This window comes from Mirounga leonina, unplaced genomic scaffold (assembly GCF_011800145.1).
Source record: "Mirounga leonina isolate KUSES-001 unplaced genomic scaffold, KU_Mleo_1.0 Mir_151, whole genome shotgun sequence".
Classification (NCBI taxonomy): Eukaryota; Metazoa; Chordata; class Mammalia; order Carnivora; family Phocidae; genus Mirounga; species Mirounga leonina.
The window spans coordinates 33,221,269-33,243,194 of record NW_023270377.1 but is presented as its reverse complement, the minus strand read 5'-3'; the positions used below and the strand labels follow the sequence as shown (position 1 = coordinate 33,243,194).

The following is a 21,926-nucleotide window of genomic DNA, read 5'->3' as shown; positions in this document are numbered from 1 at the left end:
GGTCATGATCCTGGGATCAAGCCCAAGTCTGGCTACCTGCTGGGGGTGTGGTGGGGTGTCTGCTTCCCCATCCCCCTCTCCCTCTGCCCCTCCCCCAAGTCGTGCATACTTGCTCTATCTCAAATAAATAAAATCTTAAACAACAACAACAACGTATGGCAACAAGAAAATGTTATTCCTAGTGTGTTACTAATCCAGATTCTTTCCCAAATTTGCTAGTCATGGACCCCAAATGAATTAATAGGTAATTAATCCAATCAGGAAGCTTTGGAACCTTCAACATTTACTTATAACTGGAATCACTGGAAATTATTGGGGCATATTTGTAAGTGGGTCCAACATTGATTTTCTATATTGCTTTCACATTTGCTTAAGTTTCTTTAAAAAAAAAGTACAGAAAAGATAGGGAAGGAGAGATGCAGGTATATTGGCCTTTGGAAATACTCAGAATATTCCTTCAACTTAACTCTGCCTTTCTGTTGTGACGTCAGATCCCAAATTGTGTTCTGTAAACAAATGCTCTGTAAAGACACTTTTCAGAAATGTCTCTAGTCCTTGCATCAAAGAATAACTGCCTAAATACCATAAGGGTTTATAGCAACTAGTTCAGGGAACTTTTATTTAAATCTAAATTATTTTGCTTTTGTTTTTTATAATAGGATATTTCTTCATCTTGAAGATAAAGGAAAATCTTTTTTGGAGTAGATGGATTTTTGACACTTTCTGTGAACTAAAACGATTCAATGTCTCTCTTGGTAAGTTTGTATTAACATTTAATTTCGGGGCACCTGGATGTCACAGTCTGTTAAACCTCTGACTCCTGGTTTCGGCTCAGGTCATAATCTCAGGGTCGTGAGATCGAGCTGCAGGTCAGGCTCCATGCTCTGCGAGGAATTGGCTTGGGATTCTCTCCGCCCTCCCTCTCTCCCTGTGCGCTCTGAATTTCTCTCTCAATCTCTCTCAAATAAGCAAGGGGCGCCCAGGTGGCTCAGTTGGTTAAGTGTCTGCCTTCAGGTCAGGTTATGATCTCAGGGTCCTGGGATCGAGTCCCACATCGGGCTCCCTGCTCAGTGGGGAGTCTGCTTCTCCCTCTCATTCTCCCTCTGTGCTCTCTCTCTCTTTCTCAAATAAATAAATAAAATATATAAAATGAGATAACATAAATCTGTAAAATAAAAAAGCATAGGTCTAATTTTGTGCCATCAGAGTAGTTAGATGTTAGTGCAGAGCCATAATCGAAGGCATATTCTGATGGGATATTGTTATGCTGAGATGTTATTTTGACCTGAATGGCTTCTGGTCTTAAGAAATGAGTTAAATTCTCATTGAGTTTTTGTTGCTTTAAAAAAAGAGCTTCTCCTTTACTTTTCTGATATATTCATTATTCTTTTCCTTTGTCCCATACCCACTTGTTTTCATACATTTACTGTACTTATATATGTGTCTCCCATCTAGTTAGCTATGCCTCATCCTTAAATCTTTCAAAAATCCCTTTTACAAATTTCCATTAGACCAAAGGCAAGCAAAATAATATTAAAAATAAGCCTCTTAACAAGACAAAAAATATTTGGATCAACATGTAATATATGTATAGATTCTAACTTGTTTTTTGTTTATATTAGATCCATGGTATCTAGATTGAGAACCAGAAATCATATGGTAAAAAATATTCAACCTACAGAAAATATTTAGATTAAGTAGTTTCAGGTCTTTCATCATGTCTTGTATAGAACATAATACAATATCTGACTTTATTAAAATAGTGATCTTTTAAAAAGTGATGGGTGCATTTGTATGATGATTTGCAGTTTATAAATACTTTCATATCTTATATCTCTTCCAGTCTTCAAAATTATAAGTGATCGCAGGGCAGGTGGTTTAATCCTTATTTTGAGTTTGGCCCAAGATGGCAAAGAATTGCCAGGGCTCAAACTCTGTCTGCCAATCCACTCCATCATTTGCCAAGTCTGAGAGGCAGAACTATGAAGTGAGGAAATACAGAATGCATTTGTTGGATTTATTGTATGATTTGTTTGGTATATGGAAAATACAGAATGCATTCACTTTATTTTTAAAGTAAAGCTTTTCTACTTAAAAGGGGAGCTTTGGGGCACCCGGCTGGCTCAGTCAGTAGAGCATGTGACTCTTAATCTCGGGGTTGTAAGTTCAAGCCCCATGTCAGGTGCAGACATTACATAAAAATAAAACCTTAAAAAAAAAGGTGGGTAGCTTTATTTATCTATCTGGAAAGTTGTTATGAAATACCTCATTTTCTAACGCAGAGATGAACAAACATTTTCTATAAAGGGTCAGATAGTATTTGTGTGTTCTATGGTCCCTATAACAAATCACTCTTCTGTTGTGTGTGAAAGCAGTCGTAGACAATATGTAAACGAATAAAAATGAATATGTTAGTGTTCAAGTAAAACCTTATTCACTAAAACAGGTGGTGGGTCAGACTGACTTGTGGACTGTATAGTTTGTGGACCCCTGTTCTAAAGGATTACTTAAGATTAACAACTTTACATCAGTTTGTAAATTGGATGAGATGTAAAAGGGCATTTGACAGATGAAGATCCTAAGATTTAGAGGGCTGTGTGGATTCCCAGAGCTTCTGAATTTTGGAAAAAGAATATCTTATTTATTCTATTATTCTATAATTATTGGTTTTGTGAAAAATAATAGAATTTAATAATGGGTGAAATAAGTTTATTCAGTTTGCTAATAATTTTACTTTTAAATATATTCTTCCTGTAATGATGAAAGATTTGGAATTCTTTGAATATTTTCTTAAATGAGATATTTGTACAACTGAGATAAAGTTGATGTTTATACTTATGAAGGATTCCTCCCCATTCAAGTTTTACCCTCTATTAGAGAGTTAAGAAATGGTGTGTTCAAAGGAGCAGCATAAATAAAATATTTTCCTTTAGATTCTCTTTTAGGTATAACTGCTTTTCATTTGGCTATTATGGTAGTGGATTAAAAAAATACATTAAAAATATTTTGGGTCAGCTTCTGGATGGTTTGAAATCATTTGTGCTGCCTAAGAGACCTTAATGTGTGCATTTTTCATAAGCTATTATTCACCAGCATCTAATTGATTCAATGTGGGTATAAAAAATGTTTTGAAGGATAAGCTATGAGTGTTTTATGATTTTTATAACTTGGGCAGCTAATGAACATGCCAACATTTTTTAGGAGAGGTCAGCAAAAACATTTTGCCTTATAACATTGGCTGGTTTTAGCTGTCTTCACATTAGTGATCACTTTCTTGAACTGTGAAAATTCTATATAAAGATAATGAAATGGAAGTCTACCATATTATAAAGTGTTTTCTTTATTTCTATAAACCAAAAACATGGATCAATACTCTTATTTTGAGAATAAGTTAGGGTCAATATAAGTTTTTAAAAAAGATTTATTTATTTGAGAGGGAGAGTGTGTGTATGTGCGCACAGCGGGGAGGGGCAGAGGGGGAGAGAGCCCTAAGCAGACTCTGAGCTGAATGTGGAACCCATTGCAGGGCTCAGTCCCACAGATGCAGAGACCACAACCTGAGCCGAAACCTGAGTCGGATGCTCAACGACTGCACCACCCTGGCGTCTCTAAAAATATGCCCAATATGTCTTAAATTAACTTCTCTTCCATCAAAAAAAAAAAAAAGTTATGGACATTTTTTAGAAAGACTTTTTTATGTGTTTGAATATATTTTGATAACTGTATTAGAGGTCCCCCCAAGACCACCTCCAGGTTTGATGATTTGCTAGGACTTGCAAAACTTAGTCATGTAGTCATAACTAAGATTTCTCATAGCCAAAGAACACAAAGCAAAATCAGCAAGGGAAAAGGGTATATGGAGTAAAGTTCAGAAGAAACCAGATTCAAACTTCTAAGAATCCTCTCCCAGTGGAGTCACATAGGATGTGCTTAATTCTCCCAGGGTAATGACAACATGTGTAAATGTTGCCTACCAATGAAGCTCATTAGAGACTCATTCTCAGGCTTTTTTATGGGGATTGGTCATGTAGGTACCTTCTGTTAGCAGGTAACAAATTTCAGACTTCCAGGAAAAAAGCAGTAATTCAGCAGAAACTATATTGTTTACACAATTTAGGCACATGATCTGTTCTTATCAGGAAGGGTGAGAACCCTCCCCAAATCCAAGTTCCCAGATACCAGCCAAGAGTCAACTTTGCAAGCAAGCCTTTTCTAAGCGTAGCAGTTTCAGGCCTGCTATGTTAACTCTTCTGTACAATACCATTGTATAGAATGATTCATAGTAAATGTTACAAAATATAGGTAAATATCAAATACAATATGTAAGTGACCTAACTGATGGTTATTTTCAACCACCATGAGGAACAGTAATAAGTATCTTCAAAAACTTTTCAGTGTCCATTTTATTCACTTTAGACAAACCATTAGAAACTTTGCAAAGGAAATGATTCTATAGCTATCATGACATTGTTAGCTTCTGTTCTTCAGGGGCGAGTTTTACATAAGACGGGAGATTTAGATCAAATTATTGTGATAAGACTGATAAGGTATACAAACTGCAGGAATTAATCTTAAATTAATCAGTAATTTACACTGAAAAAATGACAGATTAGTGAGAAATTCTGGCATTATTTTAAATGAAAGGAAGTGTGATTACTTTTAAGTGACTACAAAGTGTTAGGTAGATATGGGTGAGCTTATCTTGAAGACTCATTTGAAAGTAGTACTTTACTGTTCATACACAAGTAAATGTTCATGAGATGCTTCAAAAAATTTATTACAAAAATCTCTTTCATACAATTTGTTTATACTTTCGACACACCTTTTCTTCCTAAGTAGAATAAGGTCAGCTTTACCCCACATGATAAATCACATGGCAGTATTACATTTCTTTATTGGCAATATGTGATAATAGGACAGTGGGTTAAAATGCAGGAAAATGTAAATTGTGATAATGGAACTAAGTCTCCTACCTTTTTTTTTTTTTTAAAGATTGTATTTATTTGAGAGAGAGAGGGAGCAAGAGAGAGAGCAAGAACAGAGGGAGAGGGAGAGGGAGAAGCAGACTCCCCACTGAGCAGGAGACATGGGGCTCGATCCAGGACCCTGGGATCATGAGCTGAGCCAAAGGCAGACGCTTAATCAACTGAGCCACCCAGGCATCCCAAGTCTCCTACTTTTAATTTGCTTTCCAGTTGAAGTAAGATGTTTATCACCTTAAGAAACAAAATTGGTTCCAGATACACTCATTGTGTAGTTTAATGTGAATAAACATGGTTCCTACATTTAAGAAACAGAGAATCTGAGGATTAAAATAAAATTGATTATAATGAGTACAGCAGAATAATCTATAGCTAAATATTCAAAACAAAACTGCAAAGATGATGAAAAGGTTGAAAATTAACACCAGCAGTGAAAATGAATTGATATTATGACTTCCAGAGGATAGGATAAGGATCAGAGATAGCACCAAGTAAATTCTACCAGATACGAAATTTGTCTTCTTCATACCCAGCTGCTTCTCCCTTCTCTCCCATACTGAGAACCTCCATGCTATGAATCCTGGCAATTCCAGGGTTCTGCAGGCTGCCCTTTCTCTGTTCCTCACCACAGTCACCAGACCTTTGTATCCACATACTTACCTTGTGACTTATTTTTTAACTTAATGCATTTCTGAATTCCCAGGATTGTTTCTGCACTTCACGAACACAAGTTGAATCACTCAGACCTGAAAAACAGTCTGAAACCAGTATCCATCAACACTTGGTAAGAAAATGGTTAAGTACAGTTAATATTCCTCCTTTGCTTTCGGTAGTATCATAATATAGAATGTAATTCCTGGTTCTTCCATATCTCTTTTTCTTTACAGTATCTTTTACTGTTTCTTTTTCCTCTACTTCGTTATTCTCCAGAAGTCTGCAGTTGACCTCTTCTGCCTAAATAGGCTCCCCCTAGGTTTCAGTTGCTCAAATTTCAGACTGTCCTGTAGCTACCTCAGGTTTTCCTTCAGGTCATGAGGGGACTCTGGCATCAAGCAGGACTGGTGATTCTCAGATTTTTACCTATAACCCCACACTCTTTCCTGAGCACTGGAAGTGTCTATAGAATGCCTCCAGTTGGACTTTTCAAAGGCATTTCTATGCAGTTTGAGTAAAACCTTAATCTCTCAAACTTCTCTGACCCCTTGTATTTTTTTCTTTGGCTAATGAAAACTCGTCTACTAAGTCACCCTAACTAGAAACTTTGAAGTTATCCTGACAGTTGCCTCTACCCCCCACATCTAGTTATACACCACGTCTTTTGTCTCTGTCTCTGAAATGCCATTGAGTGCATACCCTCCTTCACCTCATCACTGCTACTACCCAGATCTCATCATTTCTTGCCTGGACAATTGCAGGTAGACACATTGCCTCTAGTTTCCTAGGTAAACGTCCTCTCACACTCAGATCAGAATTCAACCCTGTTACCAGTACAGGCCTGTTTGTGTTACTTTCCAGCTTTAAAACTTTCTTTGGTTTCCTGCAGCCTATAGGATTAAAGCTGAAACTTCTTAGCATAGTATAAGGACTCTTACTGGTGTAGAATAGGTCTAATTTTTGAGTTTCATTTCTTGCTACTGAGTCTTAGCATATACTCTTTTTTTCTGATTGAAATACCCTTTTTCTGCCTCCCAAATCCTTCCCCATTTGTGAAGAGTTGGCTCAAATATTGCATATCTGAAGCTTTTCGTCTTGTATTTTTTGTTCCATTATGCTCCTACAAATCTTAGACATTCCCAGAAAATGGTATTTATTATATTATTTCACAGTGATTGATATACGTGTCTCTCTAACTATAACATGATTCCCATAAAATAGGTGTCCTGCCTTTTTCATCTGTATTTCCCCTGGGCAATGCCTGATATATTAAGTAATATTTTGAAAAACATGCTTGGGAATAAATAATTTCTCTGGGGTCCTCCCTTCCTTAATCCTTACTTTATTCTTCAGTTCTTACTACAAAACAGAACCTGCCTTGCAAATGCCTTGTTTCCTACAAAATAAGGTAATCCCAGTTGTTCCTGTTTATAAGTTTATCTTGATCCTCTATTCAGTTGTCTTCATTTTTCTCATTTTACTTTTTGCTCACTAATATTCTAAAGTCTTTTAGTCTTCTGCCCTTTTGTGTAATAGAATATATTATCCAATCCTAGTTTTCATTCAAGTATTACCCTTCAGATTGAGGTAAAGTGTCTGCTGTTGTCTCCTTGCTATTGCCAAAAGAGAGGTCTTAAACTTCAGGAAACTTCCACACGTGCTGCTGTCTGTTTGTGTGTGTGTTTTTCTGTTTTGTTTTGTTTGGCCTTGTGCTAAAATATACATAAAATTTACCATCTTAGCCATTTTTAAGTGTACAGTTCAGTGGTATCAAATACATTCATAGTGTTATGCAGCTGTTACCACCATCCATCTCTGTAACTCTTCTCATCTTGTAAAACTGAAACTGTGTATCCCTTAAACAATAACTCCCCATTCTCCCTCCCTCCCTAGCCTCTGTCAACCACCATTCTACTTTCTATGATTTTTGACTACTCTGAGTACCTCATATAAGTGGAATTATACTGTATTTGTCTTTTTTGTGACTGAGTTATATTTCATTTAATGTTCAGGTCCATTTGTGTTGTAGCATTTTGCAGAATTTCCTTTTTTTTTTTTTTAAAGATTTTATTTGAGAGAGAGAGTGCACACGTGTGGGTAGGGGCAGAGGGAGAGGGAGAAGCAGACTCCCCGCTGAGCAGGGACCGCCCCCCCCAACATGGGGCTGCATCCCAGTACCCTGGGATCATGACCTGAGCTGAAGGCAGATGCTTAACCGACTGAGCCACCCAGGCGCCCCACAGAATTTCCTTATTTTTTAAGGCCGAAAATGTTCCATTATATGTGTATACCACATTTTGCTTATCCATTCATCTGTTGATGGACACTTGGGTTGCTTTCACTTTGTGGCTATTGTGAATAATGCTGCTATGAACATAGGTGTGCAAATATCTCAAGACCTGATTTCATTTCTTTGGGTATACCCAGAAGTGGAATTACTGCATCATATGGTAATGATATTTTAATTTGGGGGGAAACCACCATACTGTTTTCTACACTGGCTATACCATTTTGTATTCCCACCAATAGCACAAGAATTCCAGTTTCTCTACATCCTAGCCAACACCTCTCTATTTTCTGGTTTTTGATAGCAGCCAACCTAATGGGGGTGAGGTGATATTGTAATTTTGATTTACATTTCCCTAATGACTAGTGATGTTGGGCATCTTTTCATGTGCTTATTGGACACTTGTATGTCTTCTGTGGAGAAATGTCTATTCAAGTCCTTTGCCCTTTTTTAAATTGGGTTGTTTGCTTTTTTTGTTGTTGAGTTTTAAGAGTTCTGTATATTTTCTGGATATTAACACCTTAGCAGATACTTACAAATGTTTTCTCCCATTCTATGGGTTGCCTTTTAACTTTGTTGATAGTATTTTTTGATGCACAAAATTTAAAAATTTACATGAAGTCTACTTTGTTTTTCTTTTGTTTCTTATACTTTTGCTGTCATATCCAAGAAATCCTCTCTAAATCCAATGTCATAAAGCTTTTGTCCTATTTTTTCTTCCAAGAGTTTTATTGTTTTAGGTATTAAATTTAGGCCCTTGATACATTTTGAGTTAATTTTTGTATATGGTGTTTGATAAGAGTCCAACTTCATTCTTTTGCATGTGGATATACACTTTTCCTAGCACCATTTGCTGAATATACTGTCCTTGCTTTATTGAATGGTCTTTTTTTTTTTTTTTTTTTTTTAAAGATTTTATTTATTTGGAGAGAGACACAGTGGGAGAGGGAACACAAGCAGGGGGAGTAGGAGAGGGAGAAGCGGGCTTCCTGCTGAGCAGGGAGCCTGATGCAGGGCTCGATCCTAGGACTCTGGGATCATGACCTAAGCCGAAGGCAGATGCTTAACGACTGAGCCACCTAGGCGCCCCTATTGAATGGTCTTGACACCCTTGTCAAATGCCATTTGACCATATATGTGATAGTTTATTTCTGGGCTCTCTATTCTCTTCCATTGGTCTATGTTTCTGTATTTTGGTGCCATGTTGTTTGATTACCATTGCTTTGTAATTGGTTTCAAAATCAGGAAGAGTGAGTCCTCCAATTTTGTTCTTTTTCAAGATTATTTGAATTACTCAACGTCCTTTGAGCTTTTAACAATATTAAGTCTTCCAATCAATGAACATGAAATGTGTCTCCGTTTATTTATGTCTTCCTAAATTTCCGTTAGCAATGTTTTATAGTTTTCATTGTACAACTCTTTCACTTCCTTGGTTAGTTTAATTTCTAAGTATGTTATTGATGTTTTAATGATTACTTTTGCAGATTATTCATTAAGCAGGTCTTCTGAATTTTTAGGGCTAATAAAAAGTTTAACAGGAACAAGGAGTGTGCCATGAGTTTTTTTAAATTCCAGTATATTTAAAATAAAGTGTTATATTAGTTTTCAGGTGTACAGTGTAGTGATTCAGCAATTCTATACATTACTCAGTGTTCATCATGATAAGTGTGCTTCTAATCCCCTTTACATATTTCACCCGTCCCCACCCCCTACCCACTACCCCTCTGGTAAACACCAATATGTTCTCTATATTTAAGTTTGGTTTTTTGTTTGTCTCTTCTTCTTTGTTCATTTGTTTTGTTTCTTATATTCCACATATGAGTGAAATAATATGGTATTAGTCCTTCTCTGACTTATTTCACTTAGCATCATTCCCTCCAGATCCATCAATGTTGCAAATGGCAGGATTTCATTATTTCTTTTGACTGGATAATATTGTATTGGGTATATATACCACATCTTTATCCATTCATCTGTCAATGGACACTTGGGTTGCTTCCATATTTTGGGTATTGTAAATAATGCTGCAATAAACATAGGGGTGTGTATATCTTTTCAAATTAGTGTTTTCATGCTCTTGGGTAAATACCCAGTAGTGGAATTATTGGATCATATGGTTAATTCTTTGTTAATTTTTTGAGGAACCTCCATACTGTTTTCCACAGTGGCTGTATAGTTTGCATTCCTACCGAGAGTGCAAGAGGGTTCCTTTTTCTCCACAACCTTGTCAACACTTGTCATTTCTTGTGTTTTTGATTTTAGCCATTCTGACAGATAATGAGGTGATATCTTACTGTGGTTTTGACTTGCAGTTCCCTGATGATTAGTGATGTTGAGCATCTTCTCATGTGTCTGTTGGCTATCTTAGGTCTTCTTTGGAGAAATGTCTGATCATGTCTTCTGCCCATTTTTTAATTGGATTATTTGTTTTTTGGGTGTTGAGTTGTATAAGTTCTTTATATTTTTGGATATTAGCCCCTTAACAGATACATCTTTTGCAAATATATTTTCCCATTCAGTAGGTTGCTTTTTTGTTTTGTTGATTAGTACCTTTGCCATGCAGAAGCTTTTTATTTGGATGTAGTCTCAATAATTTATTTTTTTGTTTGTTTCCCTTGCCTCTGGAGACATATCTAGAAAAATGTTGCTATGGCTGATGTCAGAGAAATTACTGCCTGTAACGCATTTAAGTCCTTAAGTCCTTAATCCATTTTGAGTTTGTTTTTGTGTATGGTATGAGGAAGTGGTCCAGTTTCATTCTTTTTTGCATGTAGCTGTCCAATTTCCCAACACTGTTGAAGAGACTGTCTTTTTCCCATTACATATGCTTGCCTTTCTCATAGATTAACTGACCATATAATTATGACTTTATTTCTGGGCTCTCTATTCTGTTTCATTGACCTATGTATCTGTTTTTATACTAGTACCATATTGTTTTGATTACTACAGCTTTGTAGTGTATCTGGATATCTGAGACTGTGATATTTCCAGTTTTGTTTTTCTTTTTCAAGGTTACTTTGACTATTTGAGATCTTTTGTGTTTCCATACAGATTTTAGGATATTCTACTTCTATGAAAAATGCTGTTAGAATTTTGATAGGAATTGCATTAAATCTGTAGATTCCTTTTAGTAGTATGGACATTTTAACAATATTGGTTCTCCCAGTCCATGAACATGGAATATGTTTCCATTTGTTTGTATCATCTTCAGTTTCTCCCATCAGTGTTTTACGGTTTTCTGAGTATGGGTCTTTCACCTCTTTATTTCTAGGTATTTGGTTCTTTTTGTTGCAATTGTATATGGTGTTGTTTTTTAAATTTCTGTTTCTGCTATGTTATTAGTGTATAGAAATGCAGCAGATTTCTCTATATTGATTTTGTATTCTGTGAGTTTTTTAAATTTCTTTATCAATTCTAATAGTTTTTTGGTGGTCTGGGGGGTTTTCTATATGTAGTATCATGTCATCTGCAAATAGTGAAAGTTTATCTTTTTCCTTACCAATTTGGATACCTTTTCTTTCTTTCTTTCTTTCTTTCTTTCTTTCTTTCTTTCTTTCTTTCTTTCTTTCTTTCTTTCTTTCCTTCCTTCCTTCCTTCCTTCCTTCCTTCCTTCCTTCCTTCCTTCCTTCCTTCCTTCCTTTCCTTCCTTCCTTCCTTTCCTTCCTTTCTTTCCTTCCTTCCTTTCTTTCCTTTCTTTCCTTTCTTTCCTTTCTTTCCTTTCTTTCCTTTCTTTCTTCCTTCCTTCCTTCCTTCCTTCCTTTCCTTCCTTTCCTTCCTTCCTTCCTTCCTTCCTTCCTTCCTTCCTTCCTTCCTTCCTTCCTTTCTCTTTCTTTCTTTCTTTCTTTCTTTCTCTCCTTTCCCCTTTCCCCTTTCCCCTTTCCCCTTTCCCCTTTCCCCTTTCCCCTTTCCCCTCTTTTTAAAGATTTTGACAGAGAGAAAGAGCACAAGCAGGGGGAGCAGCAGAGGGAGAGGGAGAAGCCGACTCCTTGCTGAGCCAGGAGCCTGATGCAGGGCTTGATCCCAGTACCCTGGGATCATGACCTGAGCCGAAGGCAGACACTTAACCGACTGAGGCCACCCAGGCACCCCGAATACCTTTTATTTCTTTTTGTCATCTGATTGCTGTGGCTAGGACTTCCAGTACTATGTTGAATAAAAGTGGTGGAAGTGGACATCCTTATCTTGCTCCTGATCTTATAGGAAAAACTCCCAGTTTGTCACCATTAAGTATGATGTTAGGTGTGGATTCTTAATATACGGCTTTTATTATGTTGAGGTGTTTCTCTAAAACTACTTTGTTGAGGGTTTTTATCATGAATGGATGTTGTACTTGTCAAATGCTTTTCTGCATCTGTTGAAGCGATCATATGGTTTTTATCCTTGCTCTTATTGATGGAATGTATCACATGATTGATTTGTGAATACTGAGCAACCCTTGCATCCTAGGAATAAATCCCACTTGATCGAGTGAATGATTTTTTTAAGGTATTGTTGGATTCCATTTGCTGATATTTTGTTAATTTTTTGCATCTTACATTCAAAGATCATCAGAGATCCTGGCCTATAGTTCTCTTTTTTGTGGTGTCTTTATCTGGTTTTGGTATCAGGGTAATGCTGGCCTCATAGAATGAATTTGGATGCTTTCCTTGCTCTTTTTTTTTTTAAATAGTTTGAGAGAATAAGCATTAACTCTTTTTTTTTTTTTAAAGATTTTATTTATTTATTTGACAGAGAGAGACACAGTGAGAGAGGGAACACAAGCAGGGGGAGTGGGGGAGGGAGAAGCAGGCTTCCCACCGAGCAGGGAGCCTGATGAGGGGCTCGATCTCAGGACCCTGGGATCATGACCTGAGCCAAAGGCAGATGCTTTACGACTGAGCCACCCAGGTGCCCCAGTATGAACTCTTCTTTAAATGTTTCGTAGAATTCTCCTGTGAAGCCTTCTGGTCCCGGCCTTGTATTTGTTGGGAGTTTTTTTGATTACTGATTCAATTTCATTGCTGGTAATTTGTCTGTTTAAATTTTATATTTATTCCTGATTAAATTTTGGTAATTTATTTCATTCGAGGAATTTATCCATTTCTTATAGGTTGTTCGATTTGTTGGCATATAATTTTTCATAATATCCTCTTATAATTGTATTTCTGTGGTTTTGGTTGGTATTTCTCTTTTTTCTTTTGAACCTGGCTAAAGCTTTATCTAAGAACCAGTCCCTGGTTTCATTGATCTGTTCTATTGTTTCTTTAGTTTCTAATTAATTTATTTCTCCTCTAATGTTTATTATTTCCTTCCTTCTACTGGCTTTGGGTTTTGTGTTTTCTTTTTCTAGCTCCTTTAGGTGTAAGGTTAGGTTGTTTATTGGAGATTTTTCTTGCTGCTTGAGGTCGGCCTGTATTGCTGTATTCTTTCCTCTTAGAGTAGCTTTTGCTGCATCCCAAAGATTTTGGACCATTGTATTTTCATTTTCATTTGTCTCCATGTATATTTTCATTTCCTCTATGATTTCTTTGTTGACTCATCCATTGCTTAGTAGCATGTTAATTAACCTCCATGTATTTGGTTCTTTCCAGATTTTTTCTTGTGGTTGATTTCTAGTTTCATAACATTGTGGTCAGAAAGATGCATATGATATGACTTCAGTCTTTTTGAATTTGTTGAGGCATGTTTTGTGGCCTAACGTGATGTATTCTGGAGAATGTTCCATGTGAACTTGAAAAGAATGTGTATTCTGCTGTGTTAGGATGGAATGATCTGAATATATCTCTTAGAAACATCTGGTCCAGTGTGTCATTCAAAGTCACTCTTGGGGCACCTGGGTGGCTCAGTCAGTTAAGCATTAACTTTAGTTAACTCTTGATTTCAGCTTAGGTTATCAGGTCATCATCTCAGAGCCCATGTTGGGTTCCATGCTGGGTGTGGAGCCTGCTTAAAATTCTCTGTCTCCTGGGGTGCCTGGGTGGCTCAGTCGTTAAGCATCTGCCTTTGGCTCGGGTCATGATCCCGGGGTCCTGGGGTCGAGTCCCGCATCGGGCTCCTTGCTCGGCGGGAAGCCTGCTTCTCCCTCTCCCACTCCCCCTGCTTGTGTTCCTGCTCTCACTCTCTCTCTGTCAAATAAATAAAATCTTTAAAAAAAAAAAAAAAAACATCTGCCTTCGGCTCAGGTCATGATCCCAGGGTCCTGAGATCGAGCCCCTCATCAGCTCCCTGCTCGGCGGGAAGCCTACTTCTCCCTCTCCCACTGCCCCTGCTTGTGTTCCCTCTCTCACTGTGTCTCTCTCTGTCAAATAAATAAATAAAATTAAAAAAAAAAATTCTCTCTCTCCCTTTCCCTCTGCCTCTCCCCACTCTCCACTCTCTCTCTTTCTCCTTCTCTTAAAAAAAAATTAAAAAAAAAAGTCACTCTTTTCATGTTGATTTTCTTTGGATCATCTATGTATTGAAGAAAGTGCAGTGTAAAGTTCTCTACTATTATTGTATTGTAGTACTATTGATTTTTTTTTCCTTTGTGTCTGTTAATAGTTGTCTTATGTATTTGAGTGTTCCCCCTGTTGGGTGCATAAATATTTACAATTGTATATCTTCATGTTGGATTGTTTCCTTTATTATTATGTAGTAGTGTCCTTTGTCTCTTGTTACACTTTTTGTCTTAAAGTCTATTTTGTTTAATATAAGTATTGCTACACCAGGTTTCTTTTCATTTCTTTTTGCATATTTTCCCATCCCTTCACTTTCAATATGCATGTGTCTTTAGTTCTGAAATGAGTCTCTTATGGGAAGCATATATGGATCTTGCTTTTTTATCCATTCAGTCACTCTATTTCTTTTTGTTAAAGTTTTTATTTAAATTCACATTAGTTAACACATAGTGTAATATTAGTTTCAGGTGTACAATATAGTGATTCAACAACTCCAGACATTACCCAGCGCTCATCACAACTAGTACACTCCTTAATCCCCATTACCTATTAAAGCCATTGTCCCACCCACCTCCCTTCAGTCTATTCTCTATAGTTAATAGTCTGTTTCTTGATTTGCCTCTCTCTCTTTTTTTCCCTTTGCTTGATTGTTTTGTTTCTTAAATTCCACATATGAGTGAAATCATACGGTATTTATCTTTCTCTGACTGACTTATTTTACTTAGCGTAATACTCTCTAGCTCCATCCATGTTCAGTGCAAATGTCAAGATTTCATTCTTTTTTATGGCTGAGTAACATTCCATTGTGTGTGTGTGTGTGTGTGTGTGTACACCACCATCTTCTATATCCGTTCATCAGTTGATGGACACTTGGGCTGTTTCCATAATTTGGCTATTGTTGATAATGCTGCTATAAACATTGGGGTGCATGTATCCCTTTGAATTAGTATTTTTGTATCCTTTGGGTAATAGTGCAATTGCTGGGTCATAAGGTAGTTCTATTTTTAACTTTTTGAGAAACCTCCATACTGTTTTCCAGAGAGGCTGCACCAATTTGCATTCCCACCAAGAGTGCACAAGTGTTCCGTTTTCTCCACATCCTCCCCAGCACCTGTTGTTTCTTGTGTTGATTTTAGCCATTCTGACAGGTGTGAGGTGATGCCTCATTGTAGTTTTGATTGGGCATTTCTCTGATGATTAATGACGAACATCTTTTCAATTGTGTGTTGGTCATCTGTTTTCTTTAGAAAAATGTCTGTTCATGTCTTATGCCCATTTTAAAATTAGATTATTTGTTTTTTGGGTGTTGGCTTGTATAAGTTCTTTACATATTTTGGATACTAACCCTTTATCAGATATGTCATTTGCAAATATCTTCTCCCATTCCTTTAGATTGCCTTTTAATTTTGTTGATTGTTTCCTTCACTGTACAGAAGCTTTTTATTTTGATGTAGTCCCAATAGTGTATTTTTGCTTTTGTTTCCCTTGCTCAGGAGACATACCTAGAAAGAAGTTGTTATGGATAATGTCAAAGAAGTTACTGTGTGTGTTCTCTTCTAAGATTTTTATGGCTTCAGGTCTCACATTTAGGTCTTTCATTCATTTTGAGTTTATTTTTCCGTATGGTGTAAGAAAGTCATTCTGTTTCATTCTTTTGTATGCTGCTGTCTGGTTTTCCTAGCACCATTTGTTGAAGAGACAGTATTTTTCTCTTTGGATATTCTTTTCTGCTTTGTCACAGATTAATTGACTATGTATTTGTGGGTTCATTTCTGGGTTTCTATTCTGTTCTCTTGTTCTGTGTGTCTGTTTTTGTGCCAGTACCATACTCTCTTGATCACTACAGCTTTGTAATATAACTTGAAGTCCAGAATTGTGATGCCTCCAGCTTTACTTTTCTTTATCAAGATTGCTTTGGCTATTTGGGGGTCTTTTGTGGTTCCATACAAATTTGAGGATTGTTCTAGTTTTGTGAAAAATGCTGTTGATATTTTGATAGGGATTGCATTAAATGTATAGATTGCTTTGGATAGTACAGACATTTTAACAATATTTGTTCTTCCAATCCATAATCATGGAATGTCTTTCCATTTCTCTGTGTCATCTTCAATTTCTTTCATCAGTATTTTATAGTTTTCAGAGTGCAGGTCTTTCACCTCTTTGGTTAGATTTATTCCTAGGTATCTTACTATTTTTGGTGCAATTGTAAATGGGATTGAGTCCTTAATTTTCTCTTTCTGCTGCTTCATTATTGGTGTATAGAAATGCAACAGATTTTTGTATGTTGATTTTATATCCTGCAACTTTAATGATTTCGTTTATCAGTTCTACCAGTTTTTTGGTGGAGTTTTTTGGCGGAGTTTTTTGGCTTTCCTATATATAGTATCATGTCATCTGCAAATAGTGAAAGTTTTATTTCTTTCTTACTGATTTGGATGCCTTTTATTTCTTTTATCTTGTCTAATTGCTGTGGCTAAGACTTCTAGTACTGTGATGAATAAAAGTGCTGAGAGTGGACATCCCTCTCTTATTCCTGACCACACAGGAAAATCTCTGTTTTTCCCCATTGAGGATGATATTAGCAATGGGTCTTTATTATGGCCTTTGTTATGTTGAGGTATGTTCCTCTACACCTACTTTGTTGAGGATTTTTTATCATGAATGGATTTTGTACTTTGTCAAATGTTTCTTTTGGTGGGGGGATAGTTTGAGAAGAATAGTCATTAACTCTTCTTTAAATGTTTGGTAGAATTCATCTGTGAAGCCATCTGGCCCTAGACTTTTGTTTGTTGAGAGTTTTTTGATAATTTCTTGGCTGGTAATTGGTCTGTTCAAATTTTATATTTCTTCCTGGTTTTGTTTTGGTAGGTTATATGTTTCTAGAAATTTATCCATTTCTTACAGGTTGTTCAGTTTTTTGGCATATAGTTTTTCATATTTCCTCTAGTTGTATTTCCTTGGTGTTGGTTATCCTTTCTCCTCTCTCATTTGTGATTTTTTTATCTGGGTCCTTTCTCTTTTTGATAAATCTGGCTAGAGGTTTATCAACTTTGTTGACTTTTTAAAGAACCAGCTCCTGGTTTTGCTGATCTGTTCCATTATTTTTTTAGTTCCTATATAATTTATTTCTGCTCTAATCTTTATTATTTCCTTCTGCTGGATTTGGGTTTTGTTTGTTCTTCTTTTTCTAGCTCCTTTAGGTGTAAGGTTAAGTTATTTGAGATTTTTCTTGCTTCTTGAGGTCAGCTTGTATTGCTATAAACTTCCCTCTTAGACTGCTGTTGCTGCATCCCCAAGATTTTTTTTTTTTTTAAGATTTTATTTATTTATTTGAGACAGAGAGAATGAGAGAGAGAGAGCACATAAGAGGGGGGAGGGTCAGAGGGAGAAGCAGGCTCCCTGCCAAGCAGGGAGCCCAATGCGGGACTCAATCCAGGGACTCCAGGATCATGACCTGAGCGGAAGGCAGTCGCTTAACCAACTGAGCCACCCAGGCGCCCCCCAAGATTTTTGACCCAGTATGTTATCATTTTCATTTGTGTCCATGTATTTTTTTTTGTCTCCATGTATTTTTTTATTTCCTCTTTGATTTCCTTATTGATCCACTCATTGTTTAGTAGCATGTTAAATTAATCTCCATATATTTGTGTTCTTTCCAGATACTTTCTTGTGCTTGACTTGTAGTTTCATAGTGTTGTGGTTAGAAAAGGTCAGTGGTGTGACTCTGATCTTCTTGTATTTGTAGAAGCCTGTTTTGTGGCCTAATACGTGATCTATTCTGGAGAATGTTTCATGTGCACTTGAAAAGAATGTATATTTTGCTGTTGAGGATGGAATGTTTTGAATATATCTGTTCAGTCCAGCTGGTCCAGTGTGTCATCTAAAGCCACTGTTTCCTTGTTGCTTTTCTGTTTAGATGATCTGTCTGTTGATGTAAGTGGGGTGTTAAAGTTCTCTACTATTATTGTATTACTGTCAGTTAATTTCTTTGTATTATTAACTGTTTTATGTATTTAGGTGCTCCCTTGTTGTTTGCATAAATATTTACAATTGTTATATCTTCTTGTTGGAGTATCCCCCTTTATTTTTATTATGTAGTATTCTTCTTTGTCTCTTACGGTCTTTGTTTTAAAGTCTAGTGTGTCTGATACAAGTATTGCTACTCTGGCTTTCTTTTGACATTCATTTGCATGATAATTGTTTCTCCATCCCATCACTTTCATTTGGCAGGTGACTTTAGGTCTAATGTTAGTCTTTTGTAGGCAGCATACAGATGGATCTTGTATTTTTGTTTATTTTGACACCCAATGTCTTTTGACTGGAATGTTTAGTCCATTTATAGTCAAAATAATTATTGATAGCTATGAATTTATTGGAATTTTATTACTTGTTTTGTGGTTGTTCCTGGAGCTTTTCTCTGATCCTTTCTTGTCTTTTTCTCTTTGTGTTTGTTGATTTTCTGTAGTGATATATTTGGATTTCTTTTTCTTTATTCTTTGCATGTTTATTAGTGGTTTTTGATCTATGGTTACCATTAGGTTTATTTATAACTCATTGGCATATAGCTGTCTATATTAAGTTGATGGTCATTTAAGTTTGAACCCATTCTTTTCTTCTCTCCTCCCCACATTTTAGGTATATGTTATTTTATATCTTTTTTGTGTGGGCTCCTTGACTGATTTTTTTACAGAAATACTCATTTTTACTGCTTTTGTGTTTCCTACCTTTATATTGTCACTGTTGGTCTCTTCTTTCCACTCAAAGAGTCCCCTTTAATACTTCTTGCAGGGCTGGTTTAGTGGTCCCAAACTCCTTTAGTTTTTGTCTGGGAAACTCTGTCTCTTCTTCTATTCTGAATGTTAGCCTTGCTGGATAGAATATCTTGGCTGCAGATTTTTCCCATTCAGCACTTTGAATATGTCCTGCCACTCTCTCCGGCTTGCAAAGTTTCTGTTGAAAAATCTGCTAGCTTTATGGGCTTTCTCCTGTGAGTTACTGACTTCTTTGGTCTTGCTGCTTTTCTTTATCACTGTATTTTGTAAATTTAATTACAATATGTCTTGGTGTTGGCCGTCTTTTGTTGATTTTGATAGGAGTTCTCTGTGCTTCCTGGATCTGGATGTCTGTTTCCTTCCCCAGATTAGGGACATTTTCAACTTTACTTCTTCAAATAAATTTTCTGCCCCCATTTCTCTCTTCTTTTGGGATTCCTATAATATGAATGGTATTACATTTGATAGAGTCACTGAGTTCCCTAAGTCTATTCTTGTGTTGCATAATTCTCTCTCTTGTTTACCTTAATTGCTTTCCATTACACTGTCTTTTATGTCATTAATTTGTTCCTCTGCATCTTCCAGCCTGATGTTCATTGCAGCAAGCATGTTTCTAATCTCATTTATTGCACTCTTCATCTCTGATTGATTCTTTTTTAACTCTTTAATCTCTGTGGTAAGGGTCTCACTCATGTCTTCCACTCTCCTCAAGCCTAGTGAGTATCCTTATGAATGAGGATTGCTTTAAATTCTCCATTAGGCATGTTACTTATATTAGTTTTGCTTAGATCTCTGGCCATTGCCTTATCGTTCTTTCATTTGAGATTAATTCCTCTGTCTCCTCATTTTGTCTAAGTCTGTGCCTGTTTATGTGTGTTAGAAAAGCCAGTTATGTCTCCTGCTCCTAAAGGTAATGGCCATATGAAGGAGAGGTCATGTAGTGCCCAGGCCTGGTGCTTCTTGGAGTATCTCAGGTGTGTGCTGCCTGCACTCTGCTGTTGTGTTCTGGTTGATCTGTACTTCAGGCCAGTCTTCTGTAGAGGCTCTTCTTGTCTGCTGTGGGCAGTGTTTGGTCCTTGGCCTGAATGTGGTGAGTTCTAACTAGGTGTGCCCTGGTCTGCTTGTGAAATGAGACCTGTCACGACCTCTACCAGAACTGAGACCCTGCAAAACTCTCTGGTCCACCCTGTGTCTTTTGATTGTGCCATTTAGTCCATTTACATTCAAAGTAATTACTGATAGGTATGCACTTATTGCCATTTTGTTGTTTCACGGTTGATTTTGTAGTTCTCTGTTCTTTCTTCTCTTGCTCTCTTCTCTCGTGGTTTGATGGCTTTTTTTCTATGCTTGGATTCCTTTGTTTACTTTCTGCATATTTATTACAGGTTTTTGAATTGTCATTACTCTTACGTTTATATATGATGTCTTACGCATATAGCAGTTTATATTAAGTTGATGGTTGCTTAAATTTGAACACTTCTAAAAGCACTAAAGTTTTACTCTCCTCCTTCTCCCACCTTTTATGTATATGGTCTCATAATTTACATATTTTTATTTTGTGAATCCCTTGACTGATTTTTATAGATATACTTAATTTTACTGCTTTTGTGCTTCCTACTTTTTAAACTCTGGCTTATGGCCTTTCCTTTCTACTCAAAGAATCCCCTTTAACATTTCTGGTAAGACAGGTTTAGTGTTGATGAATTCCTTTAACTTTTGTTTGGGAAACTCTTTATTCTATTCTGAATGATAGCCTTGCTGGATAGAGTATTCTTGGTTGCAGGTTTTTTCCTTCAGCACTTAGGATATGTGCCACTTTCTTCTGGCTTGTGAAGTTTCTGCTGAAAAATCACTTGATGGTCTTATGGAGTTTCTCTCTCCTTCTCTCTCTGTTTAAAGATTTTATTTATTAGAGAGAGAGAGAGACTGCACAAGTGGGGGAAGGGGCAGAGGGAAAAGCAGACTCCCTGCTGAGAGGAGAGCCCGACGCAGGGCTCCATGCTGGGCCTCCGGGATCATGACCTGAGTTGAAGGCAGATGCTTAACCAACTGACCACCCACGTGCCCCAAGTTTCTCTTGTATGTAACTGTTTTCTTGCTGCTTTTAAAATTCTCTTTTTTGGGGGACACCTGGGTGGCTCATTCAGTTGGGCATCTGCTTTTGGCTCTGGTCATGATCCCAGGGTCGTGGGATTGAGTCCCACATCAGGCTCCATGCTCAGCAGGGAGCCTGCTTCTCCCTCTCCCTCTGCCTGCCGCTCCCCTTGCTTGTGCTCTCTCTCCTTCTGATGAATAAATAAAATCTTAAAAAATAAAATTCTCTCTTTATCACTACCTTTTGCCATTTTAATAATTATATGTCTTTGCTGTGACCTCCTTGGATTGATTTTGTTGGGGGCTCTCTGTGCCTGCTGGATCTGGATTTCTGTTTCCTTCCCCAGATTCAGGATGTTTTCAGCTATTATTTCTTCAAATAAATTTTCTGCTTCCTTTTTCTTCGCTTTCTGGGATCCCCATAATGCAAATATTACTGGGCTTGATGGTGTTGCTGAGTTCCCTTAATCTGTTCTCATCTTTTTGCTATTCAGCTTGATGGCTTTTTTATTACTCTTATAGGTCACTGATCCTGTCTTCTGCTTCCTCTAGTCTACTATTTATTACCTCTAGTATATTTTTGAGTTATTGTATTCTTCATCTCTGCTTAGTTCTTGTTTATATTTTCTATCTCTTTGTTGAGGGTCTCACTGAGATCCTCCACTCTTTTCTCAAGTCCAGTGAGTATCTTCATGACCATTACTTTAAATTCTCTATCAGG

General features: G+C 36.9%; 1 protein-coding gene across 2 annotated transcripts in view; it reads left to right on the top strand.

The window, feature by feature from the left end:
• STRADB (STE20 related adaptor beta) overlaps positions 1 to 21,926 on the top strand; it is a 43,836-nt gene that overhangs the window by 2,738 nt on the left and 19,172 nt on the right. For both annotated transcript variants that reach the window (XM_035007385.1, XM_035007386.1), the window contains exons 2-3: positions 660 to 755; positions 5,686 to 5,766. In XM_035007385.1, the coding sequence (XP_034863276.1) occupies positions 744 to 755; positions 5,686 to 5,766 (93 nt within the window). In that variant the 5' untranslated portion in view covers positions 660 to 743. The remainder of the gene's footprint in view (positions 1 to 659; positions 756 to 5,685; positions 5,767 to 21,926) is intronic.